General features: G+C 38.5%; 1 protein-coding gene across 4 annotated transcripts in view; it reads left to right on the top strand.

The window, feature by feature from the left end:
• Positions 1-24675, top strand: part of CABCOCO1 (ciliary associated calcium binding coiled-coil 1) — a 118775-nt gene extending 94100 nt beyond the window's left edge. The window contains exons 6-10 of one of the 4 annotated variants that reach the window (XR_010381948.1): positions 3217-3339; positions 3756-3896; positions 10109-10257; positions 13614-13714; positions 22833-24675. Coding sequence is in view for 2 of the 4 variants with exons in the window: in XM_031461247.2 (XP_031317107.1) it covers positions 3217-3339; positions 3756-3896; positions 8854-8928 (339 nt within the window). In the remaining 2 variants the exon portion in view is untranslated. Of the gene's footprint in view, positions 1-3216; positions 3340-3755; positions 3897-8853; positions 11654-13613 lie in introns of those variants that run through there. The other 3 variants (XR_010381947.1, XM_031461247.2, XM_064488137.1) reach the window with 3 other exon arrangements.
• The last annotated feature ends 526 nt before the right edge of the window (positions 24676-25201 follow it).

The raw sequence follows: 25201 nt of genomic DNA, 5'->3' as shown, positions 1-25201 counted from the left end.
TAATAAACATACTTGATCCTTTTTCTGTTTCTATTTTCTAGATTTAAGAGGTAACATATTATACTTTTGAGGAAAAAATATGAGACAATTACAGTTCTACAGGAATGTATAAAAACAGTGATAAAACTAGCTTTATTTAATTTGCTTTAACTATTAATAGACTTGAGGAAATTATAATGTTCTTTCAGAAAATCTAACTTATTAAAGCTGACCGTGTCTTTCTGTTTTAAATAGATTTTATTACAGAACCAGTGATGTTGTAAAACATGAGGTTTTGTTAAAAAAAATACAAAGGCCTAATTGTATTTTTTTAAGAAAGTATTGCATCAGACGGTTTCATTTAAACATATTTGCTGGCCCTGTGCTCTTACCACAATTATTGATTCTCATTTTCCTTAAACTTGTTTTTTAAAAAAGCTACTTAACAGGGGAAAAAAATCACTATGATGCTTCTGGGCACTGTGTTTATTTCAGACTATATATTTGACAGTGTACCTTCTTATTACTAATGAAATGACTTTATATTTATCCTCATTTGAAATTGGGACATTTCTTTCCCTTATGGTATCTTGCAACATAGCCAAACGTAACTCTTCCTGAAAGAAAAAAAAACATCACAATGGTTTGGTTCTTGATAGTATGCAAAACTCCCTGAAGAAGAGAAATTCTCACTGCCAGTTTTTGTGCATGAATTAAATCAAATGAATAGCTGTATGAGCTATACTCATAAAAATCAAGGAATAGAAAAAACCCAGCTCTCAGTCAGAGCTTCAGGTTCTTGGGATAAATAGGATCTTCACCCCATCCATGGAGCTGAGGAGTTCCAGGTTTCCAAGTCTGTGCCCAGTACACACACACACACACACACACACACACACACACACACTCACACACCAGTGCCAAAGAGCAGGAAAACTGGGTAGTTGGCAAGAAGTTCAGATGAGCCTTACAAAGAAATCCAGACCACAGGGATGCAAGGGATAAAATGAGATACTTGAGCACAAGTATCTGCTTGTATTTAACTGTATAATTTGATGGAAGAAAGGGCACATGGGATGGTAGAATTCTCTACTACCAGGATGGAGAGGTGATCTATTGATAGCTTCCACCAAGGAGAAAGCAACTTAGCAAAAAGTCCTAACCTGTGTATGCAAAAGCCTACCAGCAAGACAAAGAAAATAAAATTCTGCTTCTTTAAAAGAAAATACTGTTACCTGCAGATTAGCTCATACTTAATTTCTCAATGCCTGCAGTACATTCAATAAACTCCATTTAGTTCCCTTTTCTCTTCTTTTTCCAATGTCTAACTCACCACTACTCCCCTCAAATTTCTATTTTCACCCTATATTAAAGTCTACTTTAGTAAATTTAGTCTACTTTAGTGCACTAAGTAAATACCTCATTACCTTCTCTTCTCTCTGGATTCCCCCGTACAGCTTATTGATTTTACCTATAATGTTTCAGAGGACACTAAAATACATTTAGCTATTTCATTTTTCTAGCTTGGTAAAATAAAAAGCAATATAAGATATGGGAGGATAAAAAACAAGCATGGTAAAAAAAAAAGATACAAGTAATTTTGTGGGAAGATGAAAATGCTTGTAAGCCCATTTAGGGGAAAAAAAACCAATGGCTTATGAATGTGAAGAGAGAAAATAAGTGTAGTGATATGTTTTTTTGATATTCTATTTTGATTAACATTCAGTCAGCTTAAGATAAACAATCTGTAATGATGTCATCTACCAGAATAAAGATTAAGTGCTTAATAATATCAATAATTTCCAAGTATGGGAACATGATGACATATTACAGTTTACTGAAAACTGCAGAGGCCACAGAGTCAGCACGCCAGGGTTTAACTCCCAGCCCTGTCACTAAGTAATTATTTGACCTTAAGCCAATCATTTAATCTCTTAATTTCTAAACTGCCTTGACTCTGAAGTTACAACACTTCAGTTCTTCTATATATTTATACTAAGTAGCAATTTCCTATAAAATCAAATTAAAATTAGTAATATTAATTCAAGGCAAAAAATACATTGGTTTGACCAAGCAATAACTTAGCCTCCAGTTCATTCCAAAACCTGTCTATATCAAAACTTGTTAATATTTAAATGATAAAATATTATAATATATAAGTCTCTTTGAAATTTTGTGCAGAATTTAGAAATGAATATGGTGATTTCTGAGTTTTTCCAAGTCCCATGGGACAGTAATTATTCGGTGAATATATGCATTTCTCAAGTTTGGTTTTAAAACTTCAGGCTTGGAGTCTGACTTTGTCAGCATACAGTGGGTGGCTTCATCCCAGGACCACAAAAACAAGCTCCAGAGACCTTACTGTATAAAGTAGAACACAGATTTACTGATTTACAGTGGGGAACGTAATAGGCATGAAAATCATAGCACTCAAGTGGGCATGTCTTTATAGATGAATTGAGATGGGAAGTCAAATTAAGATCAGAATGTTGCCTGTTAAACACAAAATCAGAACAAGAAGAACTAATTCAAGGAGTCAGATGTTTAATGCCGTCAGTACCCTTATCTCCTTTCTCTGCCCCAAGTCTTGGTAAGATGGATACTGCATAAGTTGACTTCTTTGACTCATTTATGCACGTTCACTGTGGCCCACCCGTCTCCCTTTCTCTGATTGGCACACTCTTGCTGCAGAATTGTTAAATGCTGACAGAGACTTCATGTCTCATCCTCTGCGTTTTTGGTTGAATTTGCAGATATCTTCTCGGACTTACTGTGTGCTGGCTTTATGCATTAACCTTTAGAGCCTTTGTGGTCCTCGTCACCAAGTTCTGATGGCCACTTCACTGTTGCCTCCATGAACAGCTGTACTCTGCCGAGTAATATCAGCCACCATCAGGCTGTTGTTGAGTGTTTTAAGCACCAAACTCTCTGCCAGAACCTGAGAAGATACACAGAGGATCTAAAATATGATCTCTGCCTAAAGAGAGCGTGTAGGTGGGAGGAAGGGGACACGGACACATGAAGCAATTCAAGATCAAGACAGTGGGGGAAACTACAAAGCCAATTATCAGATACAGAACACAAAAAGCACCAGAGAACTAAGAGGGCAGAGGCATCGAGAATTCAGAGGAGATGGTACCTAAAAAAGAATAGCCTTGGAAATTTATAGATACTGACTGAAATTGTGGTTACTCACCAAAGGCTTTGTCATAATACAGCTCTTCTCTTCCCCTCTAGCAAGTCATAGAGGTTGTGAAGCCTCCAGGGCATCCTTTCCCTGATCCTCTAGAAGAAGGAATCGCATTTGGTATTTATTCAGCATTCATAGAGCCACCTCCAACAGTGGACACAGAAATGAAGGTAAGTTTCCTTGTGTCTTAATTTGCCCTGTCTCAGCATTGTATCCTGTAGAGGCAGGAGAAAAAGAGCCCAATGCTCTGATGTTTCTTTCCCTCTGATTTTTCCCAGCCAAACATGAATACTTCCTTCAGCATTGATTCGCGGGTGGGCCAGCTGAGGGTGGTTCAGCAGTTTTAGTCTCTTCTACTCCATCCTCCCCAGTCTCCACCTTCACTTTCCCCAAAGTAAGAAAGTACCATTACTTGATCTGTCATGGTGCTCACGAATAATGAATATGCAGGATAAAGTCACGTCAAAATCTCCTTCCAGATTGACATCATTTCTGGTAGAAAAGTACCCAAGAGACGTTTGAGGTTAATACAAATCAATAAAGGCTCCAGAAATCACTTGAGTGTTGTTTACTTTTAATATTCTAGGGGTTGAATCCAGAACAGGGCCCGGAAGAGTCCCAGCCAAAAGCCGGTATTTCAGAGACTGATCCTTTAGTTGGTTTCACCATTGAAGATGTAAAATCAGCGCTGGGTCAAGTCACAGATGACGTTTTAATTGGCCTTCAGGTACTCAGCCTTGATAGTGTGCTCACTTACTTTATTACTGGTTAATTAGCCAACCTCAACCTGAATGTCCATAAACACTACCCACGCTCTGCCAGCAAGAGTGATGCTGATGATGGAGGAGTTCAATTTAGCATCTCCACATGGTGCTCAGCTGAGTCATCTGAGGCTCAGTAAGATCACAAATTAAATTCACCAACAGCACATAGTGCGGTGTGTGTTATCAGTTTACAAAAAACCATTCAGCATGGAAACCCAAAAAATAACGTGATAAAGACTTTGTGCTCAGTCACACTGCAAGCAGTTGCTCATGTAAGAGTAATGGGAGTACATTTCTAAACAGTAAACACTGAAGATCATATTGACATTCTTAGCTAAGTCCTCTCACCAAATTTCTAAAGAGAGGCTTTCCAATCTTTGATTTCCCTGTTAGACTGCACCTGTTCCCATGTCACTAATAACTCAGCAGTTGACACCAATGGCCGTATGAAAATGGTGATGGCAACAGCCACCTTGGTAGCAGCTGCCAATGATGACTCAGTTGGATTAGCTTTATGCTCAGTACTTTTTTGCTGTCCAAAAAGGAAAAAAAACAAACATTTCTACTTCAACACAAAGACTTGCATCGTTTCCCAGGCAAAATGATTAAATAAGTGAATTGCATTTTTTGAGAGGATTTATAATTTCTTGTGGAAATGACCATCACTCAATAGGACAATATACTGCCTGTTTAAAATATGAATACACCTCAGGGAAAGATTTAGTTGTTATCTGAATGTGGGAATATATATAAAAAGCACACGGTGTTAACAACTAATTTAGAAGGCGTAAAAGATTAGCTTGGCATATGCATACCTTGCTACTTGTTTAATCATCAAATGTTAATGTACTATTTACATGAACATTTAATGATTTGATGCCAACAGAATCAGCCAAAGTCCTCGGCTTAATAAGGGGTGTTTCGTGTTTACCAGAAATAGTGGAAGAACACGTTTTCCACAAAGCTTTATTGTTAACAAGCCCATGAATGTAATAACTGGTTACTGTGTGGAAGGGCAGAGTGCAGCTGAATTAAGCTGAGTTCAGAGCATATCTCCTTTTTAGATTTGATAACATTTCATCTAAATATAGTTTATGTATAATCATGGCCCTGGGCTCCTTTGCGATCCTGTGGCTCTGAAATTGCCGAGGAACTACTAGACAGTAATAGAATTGTTTGCAGGCCCCCAAAATTGAAAACATCTTTACCAAGGCCATGTTCCATGTAGTGAGCAGTATGTTTTTAACTATTCATTGACATTTTTAAAAATATTAGAGTCTGCAGCATTTATATCCGACTCTGTAGCAGAAAGAATATGTTATATTGTTATATGTGTGTGTTATTGTCCCATTGGCCTGCAGCCATCCTTACTGAGCCTGGAAGTCCATTAGCTGGCTCATCTAAACATAATTAGGTGCAGAAAGAACTTGGACCAGAGGTGAGGGATGCAGATCCTTTAGGTGCCATGATCATTTCCATATTAAGTAGATTCATGGACATTAGCCTGGGCCGAATTGTTGCCAGTGTTTCAATAAAATGTCATGATGATGTAGATTTACACAATGTCTCAAGATAGCAAACTCCTTTATATATATATATATATAAATATATATATATATTCCTAGTTAACTCCATGCGAATTAGGCAGGCACTTCCCTAATAAATAAATTGAAAAATGAGAGACAGAAAGGTTAAGTCATTTGTCCAAAGTTTCCAGGGTCATAAACTGATGAAAGACCCTGAATGGGAGCTGTGAACTAGGCTCTAGTTCTAATTCCAGTGTTATCCACAAAAACCACATAACCTCTAATATTAAGACCAGACTACTTTGGTTTTTAATACTCCAGTGGTGTGGCACTTTTTCAGTGTTTACCTTTGTGTCTTGGTCAAATTCCAAGGCGGGTAATTACTCTCTGCTTACCCAAATTTCTCCCCCTGTTTTAGCTGGGTAAGTTATTTTCCACTTTCTAAAACCTACCTTCCAGTGTTCCTGGCACTTAAAACTGACTCATCCTTATTCAAAGGTAGCCACATGGTAGTGGTCAGTGTATATAAGCCTTCTGAATACACTGACCTGCTGTAGGAACATTTAATGAATAAGTGCAGGTTTTTTTCAGAGCTCCATCTCCAGCGTGATTACAGGCATATTTCACCTTCTGTAATTCAGAAATTTCGGAAATAGCGTGAATCCTTAAATTCTTTATGTTAATCCACTTACTTTCCCATGGATTCACTTTATAGTTTTAGAAATTTATTAAGAATGAAGTTATCTTGGCCCTGAGATGTTAATTAAAATTATACTGCATAGAGCAAACATTTTAAGCTTATATACTTTTCAGTATTTTAATTTTAAAGATACATTCAAAATGAAATTATTTTGGCCCTGAGTTACATAATAAAAATTATACCTAGTGGAACAAATTTTAATATATTTAAAGAGTTATATTTCGGGGAAATATGAATTCTAACACTAAATTCTTACATTAAATGTTGACTCTTGGCCCTGTCTAAGCAACAGGATAAAATACTGTGAAAACCTTGAGGGAAGTTTGCCATCCTGGTACCATTGGTATTTTTAGGTCAACTTGAATTTCCAGGTTAGAAAAGCTAAGTTGGAAATCACCTTAAGGGGTGATTACTGAGAGGCTGTTGAACCCAGGTCATGGGTCTTCCATTCTTTCCTCAAAGGATATAGAACCATACCCTACCCTAGTGGCAGTGGGATAGCAGGGCTGTTCAGTGTTCTGAGGAATAACATGGAGATGTGACAGACCAGTGACAGCCTGCTCTGGACCAGATGGGGAGTCTTTTCTCCAGTGCCTGAACTGGAGTACGAGTACTGACCACAATGGTCTGGAGATCTGAGATGTAACTCCCTCTGTCAGTACACCGCTCTAGTGACCATGCACTGCACCTTCATGAACCTTTGCCCCAGAGGCGACGCTGGTGTTGATGAGTTAATTCTGTTTCAGTGAAATCCCAGAAAGACCTCCAGGTTAGTGTGAACAGTATGGTGAGACAGTGGAACAGAAGTTGGAAGATGATAGTACATCTGTCCTGAGTTGAAAAGAAATGAGATTATTGGTGGACATAGAATATGTTAATTAAAAGTGGGAAGAATCAGTTGTTTAATTAGAGCAGTGCTTCCCAATTCTTTGTAATTGTAACGAGATTACTTCTTCAAACCATTTCACTCTCTAAGTGGTGTAATACGTTGCATGCCATAAAGAAGCAGGAGTAACATTTGTTAAATGTATCACAATGTCACGTCAGTGAAATAGTGTAACATTGGTGAATATATCACAAAGTTAGGAGTTGGAATTATGAACTTAAAAGCCAAATAACATATCTGAAAGTTAACATACTTAATTTTCAACTGCTGAATTTTTCAGGTAAGAACTAAAAGTGGTTAAGTGACTTGCCCAAGGCTGCACAGCTAAACTAATCCCTAGGTCTCCACACTGCAGACTTTCACATTATTTTATCCTGTTGCTTAGACAGGGCCAAGGGGCCTTTCAGCTCTACCAAAATCATGGCTGAGGGGATTAGTGGTTCCTAAAACATGGCAGACTTCTTCTCTAACCTGGAAGACCATGTTCATCCCACACTGCCTCCTTCATCCAACCACCAAGAAAGGAAAAGATGAGAAGCCAGAGACCAGACTTGACTCCAGGGCTTGATAAAAATGTGAGCCAAAAAAATTTGAGCCATGTGAGAACCCAGAATCGTGGACACCAATATGATCTTTTTAGAAATATCAACTCTTAACTGTGAAGGTAAAACAAAATCCCATCAGATAAGGCAGCTAGATAGACCTTTCAAAACTATCTATTATCATTAAATTTATAAATAAGGCAAATAAACAATGTTAAATATAAACAAAATAATAACAAAATAAATAAAATTAATATAAGTAATAAATAAATAAATAATAAGTAAGAATGAAATTATTTCTGAACCAAAAATGGTATTTGATTTTCTAAAATATTCTCCTGTATAAATTAAATTTCTCAAAATACAGTTACCATAAAGACCCCAAATTATGTTATAGACAATAACATTCTAAACTTCGAATTACTTATGAACATTTATGTGTATGAACTAATCTTCATACACTTGTAGACAATTTTAAATCACCTAAACCAAATCACCAGTTTGACCACATTTCCCCCCACTGATTTCTCTGTACATAATTTTATAATCCATCCTAAAAAAAGGAAGACATTCCCAGGGTTACAAGTGTTCAGATAATGTGAAAATATTTTTGCAGTTGTGCAGGTAGCAGTGTTAGTCCACAGAATGTCACTGCCAGAGGCTAAATGCTATCACAGCCACAGCAAACACTAAAACTTGTCAGCAACTGCTTGCATTTTTCTACCCAAACTGTACCACAAAGTGGCGTAATTCCAGGAGTTGTATGTGTGATGAATACTCTTAATCATGAGAATTGTTCTAATGGTGAGATTATCTGTGTTATTATTTCACAATAGATGCTTTCTGGGGTCCCATTTAGACTGTATTACATAGGAGACAAAGCATCCATTGCAAAGGAGTGGGGATACCAACAACACTGCAGTGGCTGAGCCTAGAGCAGTTATTCTGATTCAGTGCTTATTGGTAAAGTCTGTCTGAAAATACAGATAAATTAGCCTATCTTGCAACACAAGGCTATGTGAAAAATGGCTGTCCAAATACCACTTCCTGTTCATAGCAGACACGCTATACATGGGGAATGTGCAGAGAAATATGATAAAGTGTTATCACATCACTACAGGCTGAAACACGGCTCTGTCTGCAAAACAGGAAGGTGTGTGAGGGATAATGTCTGTCTTTAGGCACTATAGTATGTCAAAACCACAAAGACAATGTGCAGCAAAAGATAGCTCCATCATAACCACATTTTTATGATTGTCTTCACAGACCGAGATAAACGAAAAGCTGCAAATACAGGAAGAGGCCTTTAATGCACGAATAGAAAAATTGAAAAAGGCCTGAGGACTCGAAACAAGGAGAGGGATGCTAAACTTCACAGAAACAAACAAAACCAACCGGAATAATAGACTCTCTAGAGCACCGAGTCTCCTTCATTTAGTTGGGAGACGAGAACCGAGCCCCACTTTTTATTAGCCTAACTAATTAGAAAAGTATTGGCCCCACTTTTGCTATCTCTGCCCTCTCCCAGCCTCTGAATTTATAGCACCATGTGTAAGAAGAACGTTTTGTATATAAGAGTTTGGAGAATTATATATAAAAATACAATTACTTTTACAATACTCCTTTGACATTTTGACTAATAAAATGCTCTTCATCCTCAAGGAGAGTGAAGCCAACTTTTTAAATAAAGAAAAATAATAATTTTATCCATAATGACCCAAATGAACTGCCCCACTCCTGAAGCCTTGTGAACAGAGACCACCACCACACTGCTGAGGACAAAACTTGCTAAACAATAGCAATTCAAAAGAATATACTAGGGGTTTTTTTCCTCCTTAAATCATTTGGTTTTCTTATTTAAACGTTGCAGTGTGAAACCAATTTTCTGAAATTATATAATGCAGTTTGAAGCACTTCAATTTATTCTGCACTGTATTTGTTATTTCTAATCTTGTTACTCTCCCCAGAGAATACATGACCTATATAAAAAGAAGCAATGTATAAATGGTTATTAAAGACCAACCTATATTTAGATTGTAAAAATCTTAAATACAAATCAAACTCACAGAGCTCTTAAAATTAACCATTATATGGCAGTAGAATGATTGAAAGCATCTCAAGCCTTTAAATACCTTTATTAAAGTATAATTTCAAAAGAAAATATCCATTTGCCAATTGATTGTCCCTAGTTGGACAAATTAATTACTACCTAGGCCCTTTACAGACAGAATATTCTAGAATGGAGAACATTGCTAGGAGGGGACCATTCCTTCAAGAAGTTTCCAGGTTATACTGGAACCAGATGTATTTGCACCTGGGTGGCACTTAGCTAAATATGTTCTGTCCGTACTCTGAACTTGGGCTATAACCTCACTTGCTCCATCAGTACCAAAAGGATTGCCCAAAATGTATTCATTTGGGGCAGAGACAGATCCAATGGCGTATGGTAATTTTCTAACTATGCTGATCACCAAACTTAAGAGAAGTGCTTAAGATGAAACCATGTCTATCGTCATTGCAGTTCCAAGTCTGGAAGACCTGGAGATCTCGTGCTGAGATGGTTCTTCCTTGAGCTGTCCTTCCTAATCGAAAGTGTCGATGGCCACAGGAGATCAACAGGAGGGCTCACAAGTCTTAATGTTGTGAAGGAGTCTTTTTCCAGGAAAACAGGTAAAACTTAGAGAAATTGCAAATAGGGAATACAGGAGCTTCTAGAAATCATCAAACACAGCTTCAAATGCAGTCGCTGGCATGGATAGAGTGTTTATTTTGAGCCAGGGTACCAAGAGTCTAAAACTAAATTTTAAAATAGCAGTAGGATCCCTAAAAACTACACAAAAACAATACACTGTGAGAATGCCTCAAGCCTGCCTCTGGAGTAAGAGCCCTAGGGTCCGATTGTGGCTTCACCATTGGCTCGTGGGTGAATTTGGACAGGCTGCTCACCCTCGATTTGGTCATCTATTAAATGAGGATAATACTTATTTTTGAGGCAGTTATGAGAATCCAATAAATTTATATTAAGGGATGTTTGTTGTAAGGTTTGATTTCTATTTACCTCTTAAGATACCTCCGAACCTACTGCCTATCCCTAATACCCGCTACCCAGTTTTTTGATCAGCCTCTTTGGCAGAATCCCCAGCCCTCTGTCTCTCCACTGGAACTTGTGGATCAGTGAGTCCTCCCACGGTAACCACTTTGCCACCCTGTTGTCTTACATCTTTCATGCTGGAGCAGCCCAGGGATCCCTGTGGCAGCCTGACTGTGACATCTAACAGTGACAGGAGGAAGGGTGATCATTGGAGCAGAAGCTACAAATGTTAATTACAGTCTCTGCTCTTTTAAATTAATTTTGAGTTGATAAAAGCATATATGCACTCTGTTACCAAAAAAAAAAAAAAAGCGTAGACAATAAAAAGTAAGTTTCAACCTAGCTAAGTCCCCTCTTCTCATAAGGCAACCACAGCTTACAATAAGTCTTTAAAAAAGTCTTTTTTGCCAGTTTAAACAATTGGGTGCTTATATAAAGTGTTTTTTTTTTCTTTTTAATTTTTTGAAGGGAAAGTGGTCTTTTACTTTGAACACAATTTGCATTGTTCTTTAAATTGCTTTTTTTCATCAATCATATCTTAAAATAATTCTCCATTGGTACTTTTTAATGACCATGTAGTATTTCATTTTAGCCATTCACTACCTTTTTAACTAGTCCTGTGAAGAGCTTTTTATTGTTCTCAGTACTTGCTGTCACAATGTTGCATCGCCATCTATATGAACATGTATGATTATACCTAAAAGGTGAATTCCTAGAGAGGGAAATTCCTAGGTCAAATTTTATTTGCATTCCAGTTTTGATAGATGTTGTCAAAGTGCCTTCCAAAGATATTGCCCCAACAGTGTATGAGAATAACTTTTTCTCTACATCATTACTAACAGATACGTTGGCCAATTTTTTTATCTTTGGTATTCTGTTAGAAAATTCTGTCACATTATTGTTTCAGTTTGCTTTTATTGTTTTACTCTGCATGGTCTGAGCACCTTCCATATGTTTATAAACAAATTTAAATACTTATGTGTCTGTGTGTATTTAATCCTCTAATAACCCTAAGAGATAGACAGATAGCTATTACTGGAATCAATTAATAGGTATAGAGCCTGAAGTTTAGAGAGATTCTTAACTTGAACCAGATTGCACAATTAATAATTGATGGATCAGGGCTTGGAATCCTGGTCTGACCTATTTTGTAGATGAGGAAGCTGGAACATAGACAAATTTTAAGTAATCTTCCCATGATTACACAGCTGGTAAGTGGTAGAACTGGGTTTTGAACGTAGGCCTGTATGATTACAAAACCCACATACTTACCCTTTATCTTCATCTAGTTATCTCTGTGAAGTCAGTATGAAACAAAGTGAAAACTGACCTTTTTGTTTTGAATTATAATATGGGGACAAACTCGTTTATATTGTGAGCTTATTAGTATTTAGAAAATTTCTGCAAGGATAAAATGTATAACCCAGCTCCATTCATTTGTTCATTTACATGCTATCTATTCACTGAGTACCTGTTATATGCCAGAGCATTTGTAATGAGCCAAACAGACATGGTCTCTGCCCTAATAACCCAGTAGGGCTATACAGCTAATACTAACTCTGATAAAGACAAACTTCAGGCAATTATGACATTATTGAACAAAGGAGCTGGAGCTAGCCTGGGAGGTCAGGGAAGCGTCCACAGATTTTGACACTTGGGCTGTGATCTGAGAGGTAGATAGAATTTAACTACAGAAGGTGGAGGAAGATGGGTTTCAGGTAGAGAGAGAAGCATGTGCAAAGTCCCTGGGACACAAGATGAGGCTGAACATTTGCACAGCCAGCGCTCTCTCGGGGTCCCACAGCCCACATTACAGATTGTTATTTTTAACCTAAAAGTAATGGGAACTTGTTTATAAGTTTTAAGTAGCAAGTGACATCAGATCAGTATTTTTAAAAAGGTCATCTCCCTGGTGCCAGGACTTCTATACACATGGAAAAGAGAGTATTCTCATAAAAGAATTCCTACTGCTCATGATGCTACAGCTCTACTTCTTAGCAATTTCTAAGAGCAGGAGAAATAAAGAAAATTTTTGACTTTTTTAAAGTCACAGGGTCCACCTACTCTAAGCAGTCTTTGGCACAAAGGCAGCCCTCTGAAGAGCCAGTTGAAAAACAATACCAACCTCTCATTTAGAAAGTAATGACCTTTCTCTTATCATCAACAGTAAGATAGTTTTTTTCCACTGCAGGAATAATTTGGGGTGCTTTTGTCCTCACCCCATGATAAGTTTCAAAGAGAAGATATATTTACTATGTTATAATCAAGCCACAGACTGTCACTATTTCAGGTATTTGCAGGCACTGTTGCGTCTAAATATAACTGCGGAGTCATTTTTCCAAAATCCGAATATAAAGCCCCTATTTCTATCCTCCATTTGATTGGAACCATTCAACCATCCTGGTAGATAATAAGTTTGCATGTTCTTAGATTGCATTTCATTATGCTTCAGTTCCTCCAGAGAATAAGCGTGCTCCTTTTCCCAACAATTGTAGAGGAGAAGTACTTGTGACATCTCAAATTTCAGAGCCTCGGAAGACGTCCCTCTTCTGGACATCAGAGTCTTTTTTTTCTGGACATTGATTTGTTAAATAAGAGAAGTCAGGACCTCTTTGTGGCAGCCGAAGTACCTATTAATTTAAGTATCCTAAGCAAAAAGGAATCTAAATCAAAATAGTACAATCTTGTTGGAATTCAAATTCAAAACAAAGAGAGAATACTAAAATTTTTTTTGCTTTTAGGAGCCTTCCCTTGTTCATGAATGTACCAACAGTGGAGATCGGTTCATCATTTTTTGTCAGAGCTGCCAAAGAGCTTTGTGTTACTTTATTTAATTTTTAGCTTCAGAGGATGTTGAGTGCAGCTGTCTCCAATGGTTATTTTGGCTTTTTTTTTGTTTGTTTATTTGTTTTAATCTAACCTGTTATTTATTCAGGGCACTTTCTAGGTACTGGTATGAAATAAACAGAAAAGATCCTTGACTTCGTGGAGTTCATGGAACTGACAAGTTTTTAATCTACGGGCAGATGATAAAACGTGAGTAAGCAGGGTGTTCTTAGACAACAATTAATGATGCCAGTAAAGCCTGGGATAAAAGTTTCTGGGATGTGGGAGAGCTGCTTTACCTGCAGTGCTCCAAGAACTCTTCTTGGAATAAGTGACTTTTGAGCTAGGAACCAGTCATGGGCCACATGCTTGGGACTTTTGTTTCAGGCAATGAGGATGGATACCCAGTAAAGTGACTTCACCCAGTAGAACTTTGAAGCATTCAAAGCAGCTCTCAGGGGAGAGGGGTGTACCCAAGGTCTCACCCCTGGGACTTAACAAGGTTGGTTTGCAACTTCAGGCCCTCATATTCCTAATCCCGTGCTTTTTCTACTCCATCACATTGGCACAATCACATGGTCCTGTTTTTTACTATGCAAAATTATAGCTGTAAAATGCCTGTCAGGATAATCTCCAAGCCCAAATAAGCCCACCTTCTTAAAAGAATCTTGGTCCAAATCTCCCTGGCAGAAGAATTCCAAATAAATCACATAGATACTCCACTCCAGAAGAGGAGGAACGCAATTCCCACTCAACATGGGCTGTGCGTAGTGACTTCTTTCCAAAGAATACAGTATGGAAAGGTGGGGGGAAGGAGTAGCTCTATGCAAATTTAAGAAACCTGACAGAGACTACTTCTGACAGATGATGGAGGTCAGCATCAGTACTTACAAGGCATGTTGACGGCATATACACGTGATATGAGATGGTGAAATTTACCTCTGCAGCCTTCCTCTCAGAAAATCCTCATCTCAATCTAATGAGAAAAGCATCAGGTAAATTCCAATAGAGGAGCATTCCACAATATTCCAGGTCAGATTCCTCAAAACTGTCAAGGTCACCAAAAATAAGGGAAGTGTGAGAAAATGTCACAGCCAAGAGGAGCTTCAGGAGCCAAGACAACTCATGTTGGAGTTCAGGATGTAATTTTGGAACAGAAAAAGGGAAGCTAAAGAAATATGAATAAACTCTGAACTTCAGTTAGTAAAATGTATCAATATTGGCTTGTTAATTGTACAAAATGTACTCTACAAATGTAAGAATAGTGGTAATAGTAATAATTAGTAATAATAAGGGAAAGGAGAATAGTGTAGGGCAACTCTGCACTATCTCCTCAATTTTTCTGTAAATCTAAAACCATTCTAAAAATAGTCTGTGAATTTTAAAGAATCATGGTCAAAAAAACCAAAATTAATTAAAAGAAAAGATAACTACCATCAGATTTCACCATTGATGGAATGACATCCCCTTCTAAAGAACATACAATAATCAGATATAGCCATTTTGCAAACTAAAGGGGAAAATGAATGCTCATAAAGAAGGATAAAGTGGTTTATCCCATTTTAAAGAGGAAATTGCAAAGCAAAGGTAACAGCAAGTACAAAATCCCTGTGAGAAGAGAACATGGAAAGTAGAGGATGTGAAAGGGGGCTGGAACCTCGAAAGTGAGAAGGGGCATTTTCCAAAATCAAAAAAGAATAAGTAAATGGATATTAGACTATGCAGAGCCTATATGTTGGGATAAAGTGTCTTGTGTTTGTCCCGAATACAGTAAGTTACTGAAAGGTTTGAGTCAGAGACTTGGAGGGGGCTGGCGAAGAACGAGCACATTTGAGCTATGCAAAGAGGATTCTAATTACAATGGGGAAAAAGGAGTAGAGACCGGGGAGGACAAGGTCCCAGTACTCTTCCTGTGACACCACGTACGTGTCAGAAGCTTCCAGAAGAATCCATTCTCTCATTCTTCCTACGCACATGGCTGGACTCCATTTTCCAGATCCCTTTGCAGGGAAGTGTGACCATGTGACTAAGTTCAAGCCAATGGAATGTGAGCACAAGTGAAATGTGCTTCACAAAGGGTACTACTCAAGACCAGACAACGCCTGTTCCATGCCTTCTCCTCCTCACTGCTGGCTGGATGGCAGTGAGGAGAGCAATAATTCCAAGGTAACAGAGCAGCTTCTGCCTGGGTTCCTGAAGGACACATGACAGGAGACATTTACCAACCCAGATGACATATCCAGACTGTCTTAGGAGGAAGAAGTAAACTTCCATTTCTGAGTGTGACTTCAGCCCTGGGTCTGCCTGTCACAGCAATTTAGCCTGCCGTAATTAACTCAATGATTCTCTCTCTGTGTCCGTGCACACATAGTATGTCTCATAGGGGTCAGTGTCTGTTGTAAACTGGGAAAACAACTAGCAAATTCATTAACTAGGGACTTGCGTATAGTTTCATTGCATAAAGTAATTACCTCTTAGTTTATATAAGCCCACAGTCCCTCCTAAACTGACATTCTATGAAATAATTGACTGAACCTCTCAAGTGTGATGAACTGCACACTCAGGAAATCTCCCACGAGAGGCCACACCTTAAATACTTTCTACTCTAAGTGAGGCTAGTAATTTTTTAAAATGTCTATGGATGGCTTGGGATTTCTCTAATATAATAAGAAAAGTATAAACAAGATTCTAGGTTATTAATTTGCTAATAGTTTTTCCCTTAGGCCAGGGTTATTTCCTCAGCTGAAATACTCCTTCATTCACTAAAAATGATTTACTAACTGCCTACTCTAGAACCTGACTAAGGCACTTACTAGAGCAAATATTGATATGTTGGCTACTTGATATTGAATATGTCCAATTCTAAAGACTAATACGTGTTTCAGAAGCATTATTCTGATTTGACTAGTAGACAGTCCATAGGTTCCAGTAAACAGCACAGTCAGATCATAGATAGGGTTGGAAATAGAAACAGAACTTAGTTTTCCCTCCCTCAAACATGCTCAGTCACCAGTTGTTTACTTGCTATTGGTGACCACCTGAATCAGAATGCTTCTGGCTACAAGTAAATAAAATCCTAAACTCAAAATGGCTTAAAAAATTACAAAAATACCCTACGTAATCTAACAAAAAAGAAGTTCAGAGGTAAGGAGCCCTGATGGCACCACTGAGGACCCAGATTATTTCTGTCTGTGGCATCCTCTTCAGCACCTTGGCTTTTGTCCTCAAGAATTGTCCCCTCATAATCCCGAGATGACAACTACATCCTCACAAAAGGATCAAACACTCAAAGAAAAGGAGTACTTTCTTCTCTCATATTTCTTTTGAAGAGCAAGAAAAAAACTTCTCCAAAGCTTGCCTGGAGAGTTTGTCCTGTGTCCTTTTGGCCAGAATTGTATCACATGATCAGTCCTGAACCAGATACTGGTAAAGGAAATAGAAGTGTCATGACTGACTTAGGTGAATCAGGCTTCACCCGCTGGGGTGGGGGATTGGCCCCACCAATCACCACAACAAAGTTGGGGTTCTCTTTAAGAGGAAAAAAGCATAGAATGGCTGTTGGGCAAGTGACTGCCATTTCTACTCCACCAATTGATCCTCCATAATATTTTATATCTTAAAATGTCCTAGCATTTCCAGCATTCTTTAGTTCAAAATTTTGATGGATAGATGATAGATAGATAGATAAATCAAAGAGAGATCTTTTCTTCGTTTGCAAAGATGATGGTACTGATTATTACCTCTATGTGCGGGTGCTGTTTTTTAAATGTTTGCCATAGAAGAAGCTACTGCATTCCAACATGTCTATGAAAAATAGCTAGAAATTTTTGAAACCAAACATATTCAGTTCTTAAGGTGCTAGACTCAGATTGAATTATTAGCACCATTTCCTTTCTGCTGACATTTTGATGACATGGTCATCATTCATTCAACCAAGTGTGGCCATTTTAGATTCAGTGAAGTGTTTTTATTCACGGTGTCCTCACAGGCTCCTTTATTTGTTAAAACTACTTCAAAATAGATAGGCTGATGAATCACCAGAACACTGCAAAGCAAAACTTAAGGGCCAGGACTAAACTGAGGAAATAAACAAAAAGATGAGGTAATTACAGACTTGGGAAATTCATGATATAGTATTAGAGGAAAACATCTGTCATTAAATATGATACGTGTTTTGTGGGAGAAAATGATACACAAATAAAAAGCATTCAAGTATAATGGGAATTCTCTGTTGATGGTGAGGTTGCAGGTGATTTTTAAATTCTTTTCTGTATCTTCCATATTTCATTAACTTTTTTTTACCAGTGAGAAATGAACATGGCTTCTGATAGGTTGATGCAACACCCTAGCCTGGTTTTTTTTGCCAGCTTCTGGCCAATCCACCAGAAGCTTGGGCATTTTCACTGTTCTCTCTGGAGCCAGTATGGAGTCTTTTCAGCAGCAACCATGAGAAAGCAGCAGGTGCTCTTCAGACCCAGGGAAGCACAAAATGCTTCCCAGAAACAGCCCCTGTTCTGAAAAAGCTCCCAGTCTAAGTTGGATACAATGGCAGGTGCATAGCTTTGGGTAGACACATTGCCCTCATGTGCTAAGATGACTTCTAGAAGCCAGATTCCACAGAGGATTCTGCCACAATGAACTGCGGGACGCTGGGCATGCTGCATTGCCCCCTGAGCCTTGGGTTTATTGTTATAAAATAGATGGATTGTCAATAGGTTAAAAAAAAAAAGAAAGTCAATGTTGAGAAGTCTTTTCTTAAAACTCCAGAGACACTCTGACTTTAAAAAACTAGAAACTAGCCTTAGAAGGCGACGGTTAAAGAATATCTCAAATTGGCTTAAATTGAAACACCAGATGTATTCCCATTAAAGCTGAAAATGAGATAAGGGTTGGAATTAATGAATTAATCGTATAAGTACCTGTTTAATGTCTGTCTCCCAGCCCAGGCAATAGCTCTAGGAGGGCAGGGTCTGTCTCTGTCTTGTTCCATGCTCTGTCTCCAAGGTCTAGCACAGCACCTGGCACAGGGTAAGTACATCACAAATGTTTTGTAGATGGAAGAGGAGGAGGCAGACACACCCACAGGCTGGCTGTTTTCACCACTGGTGTTTCACTTTTCCTACCCCTAAAATGAGACAACATAAGGAAATTAAAAGTGTAGTTAACACAAAGCTAAAATCATTATTTATAGATCATGAGATTATTACATGGAAAACCCATGAGAAAATCTATTCTAGAAAATATTTAAGAAGTCAGATAAAAAATAAAGACTAAAAAATAGATTTTTCTATGAATTAATAACGATTAGAAAATATGCCGGGAAAAAAAATCTTTTACAATAGTAAAAAACATACAAAATACTTAAAATGAAAATAAGAAAAAGTAAAGAATTTGTGTGAATAAAAATATAAAAATGTCCTAAAGGGCATTTTGCTAGATGCAAAGTTTAAATATTGTAAAGATACAATTTGAAGTGTAATTCCATTGAAAATCTCACAATTTGTATTAGTCTGAGGTCAACATGAATAGTGAAAAAGTAATAAGAGGTAAAAAGGCTTTCTGATTTAAAACACAGAGCTAAAATACCTAAAAGTATGTGTTAGAGCAAAAGTAACAGCCAAATTAGTGAAACAGAACAGAAAACAACATAATATTGAGAATTTGTTTTATGATGAAATTTACTTGGGTGGCTGAGTCTATGAATTTGGAATCACTTAATCCTGAAATCCTCTCTCAGATCTGCCTTTTGTAGTTAAGCATTATAAGCTATCAAGCCTCCGTTCACTCATCTGTAAAATAGGAATAAAAATATCTATACTAGAATGTAATTGTAAGGATCAAATGAAATGTGTATTCATTAAAATATTAAATTCACTAAAAATATTTAGCACAGTATCTCAGTATACAATAAAGGGTATTTTTATGATATACTTGATAAACCAGTGGGAAAGTAATCTACAAGAAATGATGCTGGGAAAATTATTGGCAAAAAAATGTATGTTTTATGTTTATGTTTTATATGTTACATTTTACAGAGTATACCAACAAGTTAAAGCATTGAATTAAAACTACAAAATAGCTAGAAGAAAGTATGAGTGACTCTTTTCCTGGTCTTGTGATGGAGAGGGCTTTAACAAATTAATGAAACAACATCACAAAGAACAGGCAAAAAGAATATTGAACTGTTCGTGTAGAAGAAAATTTACCATAAATAAAAAGAAAAAAAACTGAGAAAAATATTTACAAAAATTGTGTGACAGTTAGTTAATAACTTTAGTATATAAACAGCTCTTTAATATCAATACAAGAAAATGCTAACAACTCAATAGGAAGTTGCAAGTGATCTGAACAAATAATTCACAAATTATAAAAAAGAAGTACAAATTGTCAGCGATAATGACAAAGTTTTTAACTTTATCAATTCTGGCATTTCTGAATGCTGTGTATTTTTTGGGTATTTGAAGCCAGAGAAATCAAGAATGGGAAACGCAGGATTGAGATTATTGTGTACATGACTTTGTCAGGAAATGCCTAAAACTGAATCAAATATGTGAAGATGCATCATGCAGCTCCCATTTAACACCTATGTGTTCAGGAGTACTTTAAATTTTTAGGTATCAGAATTCATTTTTGGTAAATGGCAAGCAATATGCCCTCACTGTCTCTGCCACCCCATGTTTTTCTCTAGTTTTGTAACATGGTACATGTGGCTTTCACACCTGACAATATCCATGTCATACATGTTGATCTGGGTGAGCATGAACTAAGCAGATGATAAAAGATCCCTGAATGAAATAGAGATCTAGTTCTGGGTCTTCTATCTCACCACCAGCTGCAGTCCAGGCCCTAAGTGAGGCATATCACTTCTCCAAATGCAAGAGTTTCTCCCAATTTGGTCTATAATTCCTGGACCCCACTCTAACCCTTCAGAATCAGAAGGCAGGTCTTGGAAATTGGCACTTTTAACAAGTACCCTAATTAATGCTTAGGTGCTTTAAAGTTTGAAAAATACTGTGCTGGTGGACCACCAAGCGCTTCTGATGTTAAAAATCAAGTATTCTGAAGGAAAAATACGCATGCTGAATAGCAGCTCCACTCTGTACATCTGAGAATGGCTGCCCACCTCAACTCACAAATTTGGATTCTCAGATCCTTGTTATATTTGAGTTGATATCTTTTTAGGTTTTGTTCTTCCAATCTCACGCATCCAATTACACTTGTAGCTGCCAGTCTTTGAAAGTGCTTTCAGAAGGCACATAAATTCAACCCTGAGTCCTTATGATTCAGACATTTAATCACACCATAAAGTTAATGGAACCCAATTTGAATGTAGACACCTCAACAGCCACATTGCATTGAATTCAGAGCATTCATAAAATGTGGGTCTCAAAATGAATCACCAGCCTAACGGAAAGTTCAGAGAAGAATGCCTCCCTCTCATTGGTCACTGTCCTAATCTTCAGCTGCCAGGAAAAAGACCGGAGCTGTCAACACAACACTGTAGCCCAGGCAACCAGCCATGCTGCTAGGAACTTTTCAACACTTAGAAAAAAAAGTTACTATAGAAACTTTCAGATGCTCTTTAGATTGTTTGGACCCTCTGTGGTTTATAGCAGTAATGACGCCTTGGGGTCAGACGTTGCCTATCAACCTAGGACCTCTGCTCATTCACAGCCCAGAAATGAGTTGCTTTTGGGGTGCTCCAGATTTTGCCTGAGCACTATAAATTGTGTTCTTCCAGTGCTGCATGGTCTCTGGGGAAAAAGGAAATATATACTGTGTTTCCAAGACCCCAGTAATCCATTACTTAAACAACAGAAAAATAATAATGGCGGTGGCCATCCAAACATCCAGATGTGGTCGCAGCGATGTTTGGCTTCCACTGGGTGAAGACATCTGGGTGATTGATTCTGAGCTTTCCATCCAGATGTTCAACCACAGTGGCAAGTCCACTTCAAACTGAAGCTGGGAGGGGTGTGCATTTATCGAGGAGGTACCCATTTGAGCTCCTTTTATTGGAAATGTCTTTTCCCCTTAGTTTTTTTTTTCCATCTTGGGTAGGATGGTTTTGTATGAAAGAACCTTAGGATCCACAGAACTGCTTAGATCAAACTTCTCAACTATGCTTTCTGTTCAAGTTTCCATAGCCAGTGCTAAGTGGAAGGAAGACCCAATCCTTTCTTATATTTTTAGACAGCTGCTGGAATTCACTCCATTCTTAAAAAGTTATTTACCTGAAGTAGGAACTTTGCACGTAAGGGAAGGAGGCAGGGCTCTCAAAATGGCTTGTGTACTTTTTGAGTCTAGTGTGCTGAACTACAAATTTAATCCACTGAAGTGGTTTCATGCAAACGCTCCTCTCAAATTCCTTTTGTACAAAATCTTGATGAATAATGTATAGAGTCTGAAAATGGATTAAGCTACATTTGGAGATGGTTTGAGTTGAGTTTTTTTTAAAGCAGGCAAAAACGAGCAGGTTTTTCTGTTGTAGCCTTTTTTAACCCTTCTTGCTCAAGCAATCACATTGAATCGTATCTTCTCAAAGCTGCCTTCCACACAATGTTTCTTGTCTTTTTTTTTCTGTCAAAAAGCTTGAAATGTAAAACGTTTTAATTAGAAATGTGAAGAGTGAATTGGACTCAGTTCCCTCAGATTTCCTGACTAAAGCAAGCAAATAGAATAGTAAAACCTTTTGATTTACTCCTGGCGGATAATTCAGCAACCAAATAAGCAGATGAGTGAAATCTTGCTGAATAAAATGTTTCCTGGTACGCCACGATCTTAATTACCCTGAGGACTGTGGCCATAGATAGAATGCCAATCTGTATGTCATGGGGAGCAGATGTAGTAAATGCTCAGAGACATATTTCTTCCAGAGCCAATCAAGGCCAGAAAGAGGAAAAAGGAGATGGCCAGGGGGGTTGCCAGAGTCTCCAAAGGCATCACAGAGACTTGGCTGCCATCGCAGGTTTCAGTGGGTCAGTCGTTTCTAATGAAATAATGCTGTACTTCATGATTGCTTATTTTTACATATCATTTGAATACTATGTAAATTGTCCTGGAAGGAGAATTGCAGCTCAAATGAGGAGATCTGGGCTCAAGTCCTAAGTCTGACCCTGCACAGTCATGTGACATTAAACTTACTTGCTCTCCCTGGTTTCAGTTTCATCATCTGTCAAGTGAGGAGAGCCGTCCTCCCTCCAGCTTCCCATCTGCGTGCGGGGCCCTGGGGAGGAACAAGTGAGATAAGTGGGGAGGTACTTCTCAGGCTTTGGGGGTGCTGCTGAATTCCTTGCTTTGGATGAACTCCTGTTTTCTCCTCAGACAGTGGTGGCATCATTGACTCTTCACCCACATCCTTCTTCATCCAGGGGTCCCCCAAGCCAAGGGCAAAGTGAACAGGCTGCTCTGAGAGGAGACTTCCAGCTGCTGCACAGCTGACCACTTCCAGTGGGCTCCACGTCTGCCACCCCAACAAGAGCTTTTAAGCTGACAAGGCCTTACCCCGACACTTAAAAACATGGCTTCAGATAAATACAGAATGACATCCTCCAGCCCAGCATGTCTCATGGCCTCCATTCTGAACCCTCGTCTTGACCCACCTTGTTCCTGACCTTGTGACTAGCATTTTTGCTGCTGTTTGCCTCACCTCTCCAGATAGTTCCAGTGATCTGGTTTGGGCCTTTGGATTCTCTTCTCCATCAAGAGTTAATTGATTCACTTTTAACCACATTCCCTTTACCCACTCCACCTTGGTCCCAGGACCTTACACCCTAGCCCTGTGAATGGGACACAGACAAAGAGAAGATTTTATATGCAGCGTAGGAGCTGAGATGCACCTCCCCAAACAGGCAGCATAAGGATTTCTGCCAGCACTGGGGACATTTTCTCTTTTGGTGCTGCAGACTTAGAACAAGTGGGCAATTTCAAATTCTATGGGACAGGTATCTTGGGAGAAGGCAATGAGAGGAAAAGAGGTAGCTTCCCCCCACTCACCTCACCTTCCTACGTTAAATGTTAGCACACAGCAGCGTATGTCAACACACAAGGGAACCATGTCCTGTTTGTGCTTCTCCGTTTGACCTTGATTCACTGAATGGAGTGTTGAATGAGAAAAGAAGACTGACTCAAATTCAAATTCAAATTCAAATGCATTCCTCCCGGTTTCACAATAATATAGACTTTACCAAGCTTTAAAAAAAAAAAAAAAATTCAACAATGTAGTGAGGGCAAGACCTTGCCAGTTTTGTTCATTGGAATATTCTAGAACTTAGCACACAGAAGTTGCTTAAAAAATACTTGTTACCTGAACAAATCCATGGGAAGAGAAAAAAATGATATCTGAAAGATTTCTTATTATCTGATGCTGATAGAGAGTAAAGTTAATGATTTAGAGAACAAGTATCCAGCAGTAGAGCTTGCTAATACCTTTTAAAATGTGTTGATGCTCATAAATCCAAAATAAACGACCTGTAAAATCACTTAAGAAGAAATAATACGCATTTAATCAGGCTTCCAGAGGAAAGTCTGAGGGAAAAGCCGAGAATTTCAAGGAGAATTATTAAATCCCTTCAAATTCAAGCGCTGGCTGATCACAGACAGGCCACATGTCCCTCTGCCCTCAGGGCTGTCACTTTAGGAGGTCTCGCTCAGCCCTTCGTTATGAAAGTCCTAAATGACAGCCACCTCCTGGAGCCAGTGGGAAAGGCTTTGGATCAGCTAAAAAGGGTAAATCCCCATACAGGTCTACCCAGCACGCTTTGCCACATTCCACGGAGGGATCTTAAATAAAGGGGGAGAAATTGGACACGTCACCCATGTCCTAAAGCACACCATCTTCAAAGTCTTACTCAGGGCTTTCACTTCAAGTCAAAGGGCTCTTCCTCTGGCCAATAAAATTCAGAACACTCTGAACTGCTGGCCTGTGCCTCTGCTTTATAATCCTGTTGAAGTCTGGGGACCCTAACCGTGTTCTGGTACCTTCCATTCCGTCCTGGATTTTACCTCTTAGTCGGCTAATGAGAGTGACTTTACCTTTCCTGGGGTTTGATTGAGGTCCTGAGGGTGGTAGTAAAATGGATTCATCTTTTTGTTACAAACTCAATTAGCAGAAGTTGGAATTGCTCTCTTCTACAAACTTAAATAAATTGTTAATGAGAAATTTACCTTCACTTGATTCGCTAGTTGCCTTATTAGTTTGGAGTCAATGCTATTAAAAGAGAAGATGTTTATTAAAGCTTAAGGTGTCTGCTGGATGGAATGTTAAAAAGAAGGTGGCGGGATAGTGCCATGGACTGCCTGCCTCCAAAACCCAGGAGTTGCCATGATCCAAAGTGAACAACCTTGAGCCCTCATTTGGGGTCTTCTCATCAGGGAAATAGCGATTTACCTGGTAGATAGAAGGGCCACACATCCCTGGGGTGCATCTGAAGCTTCCCTTTTCAGCAACTGTCATGAGAGTGCTTTCTCAGCCCAGTGGACATGAGCCTGAAGGAAGGCCATCCAGTTGCACATGAGTCTGAACATCTTTGCTCTTCTGGTAAGGAAGGAATTAAACCACCCCACCATAAACGTCAGGGATGTAGGGAAAGGAGGCTGTTTATTTACTCAGGAAAGTTCATACACAGACCTCAAAACCACTGCCCAGAGAAAGCCATCGTGTCTCCCTGATGTGGCATTCCTAAAATGCCTCATCTT

The sequence above is a fragment of the Camelus dromedarius genome, chromosome 8 (genome assembly GCF_036321535.1).
Source record: "Camelus dromedarius isolate mCamDro1 chromosome 8, mCamDro1.pat, whole genome shotgun sequence".
NCBI lineage: Eukaryota > Metazoa > Chordata > Mammalia > Artiodactyla > Camelidae > Camelus > Camelus dromedarius.
This window is presented reverse-complemented; position numbering and strand designations above follow the sequence as displayed.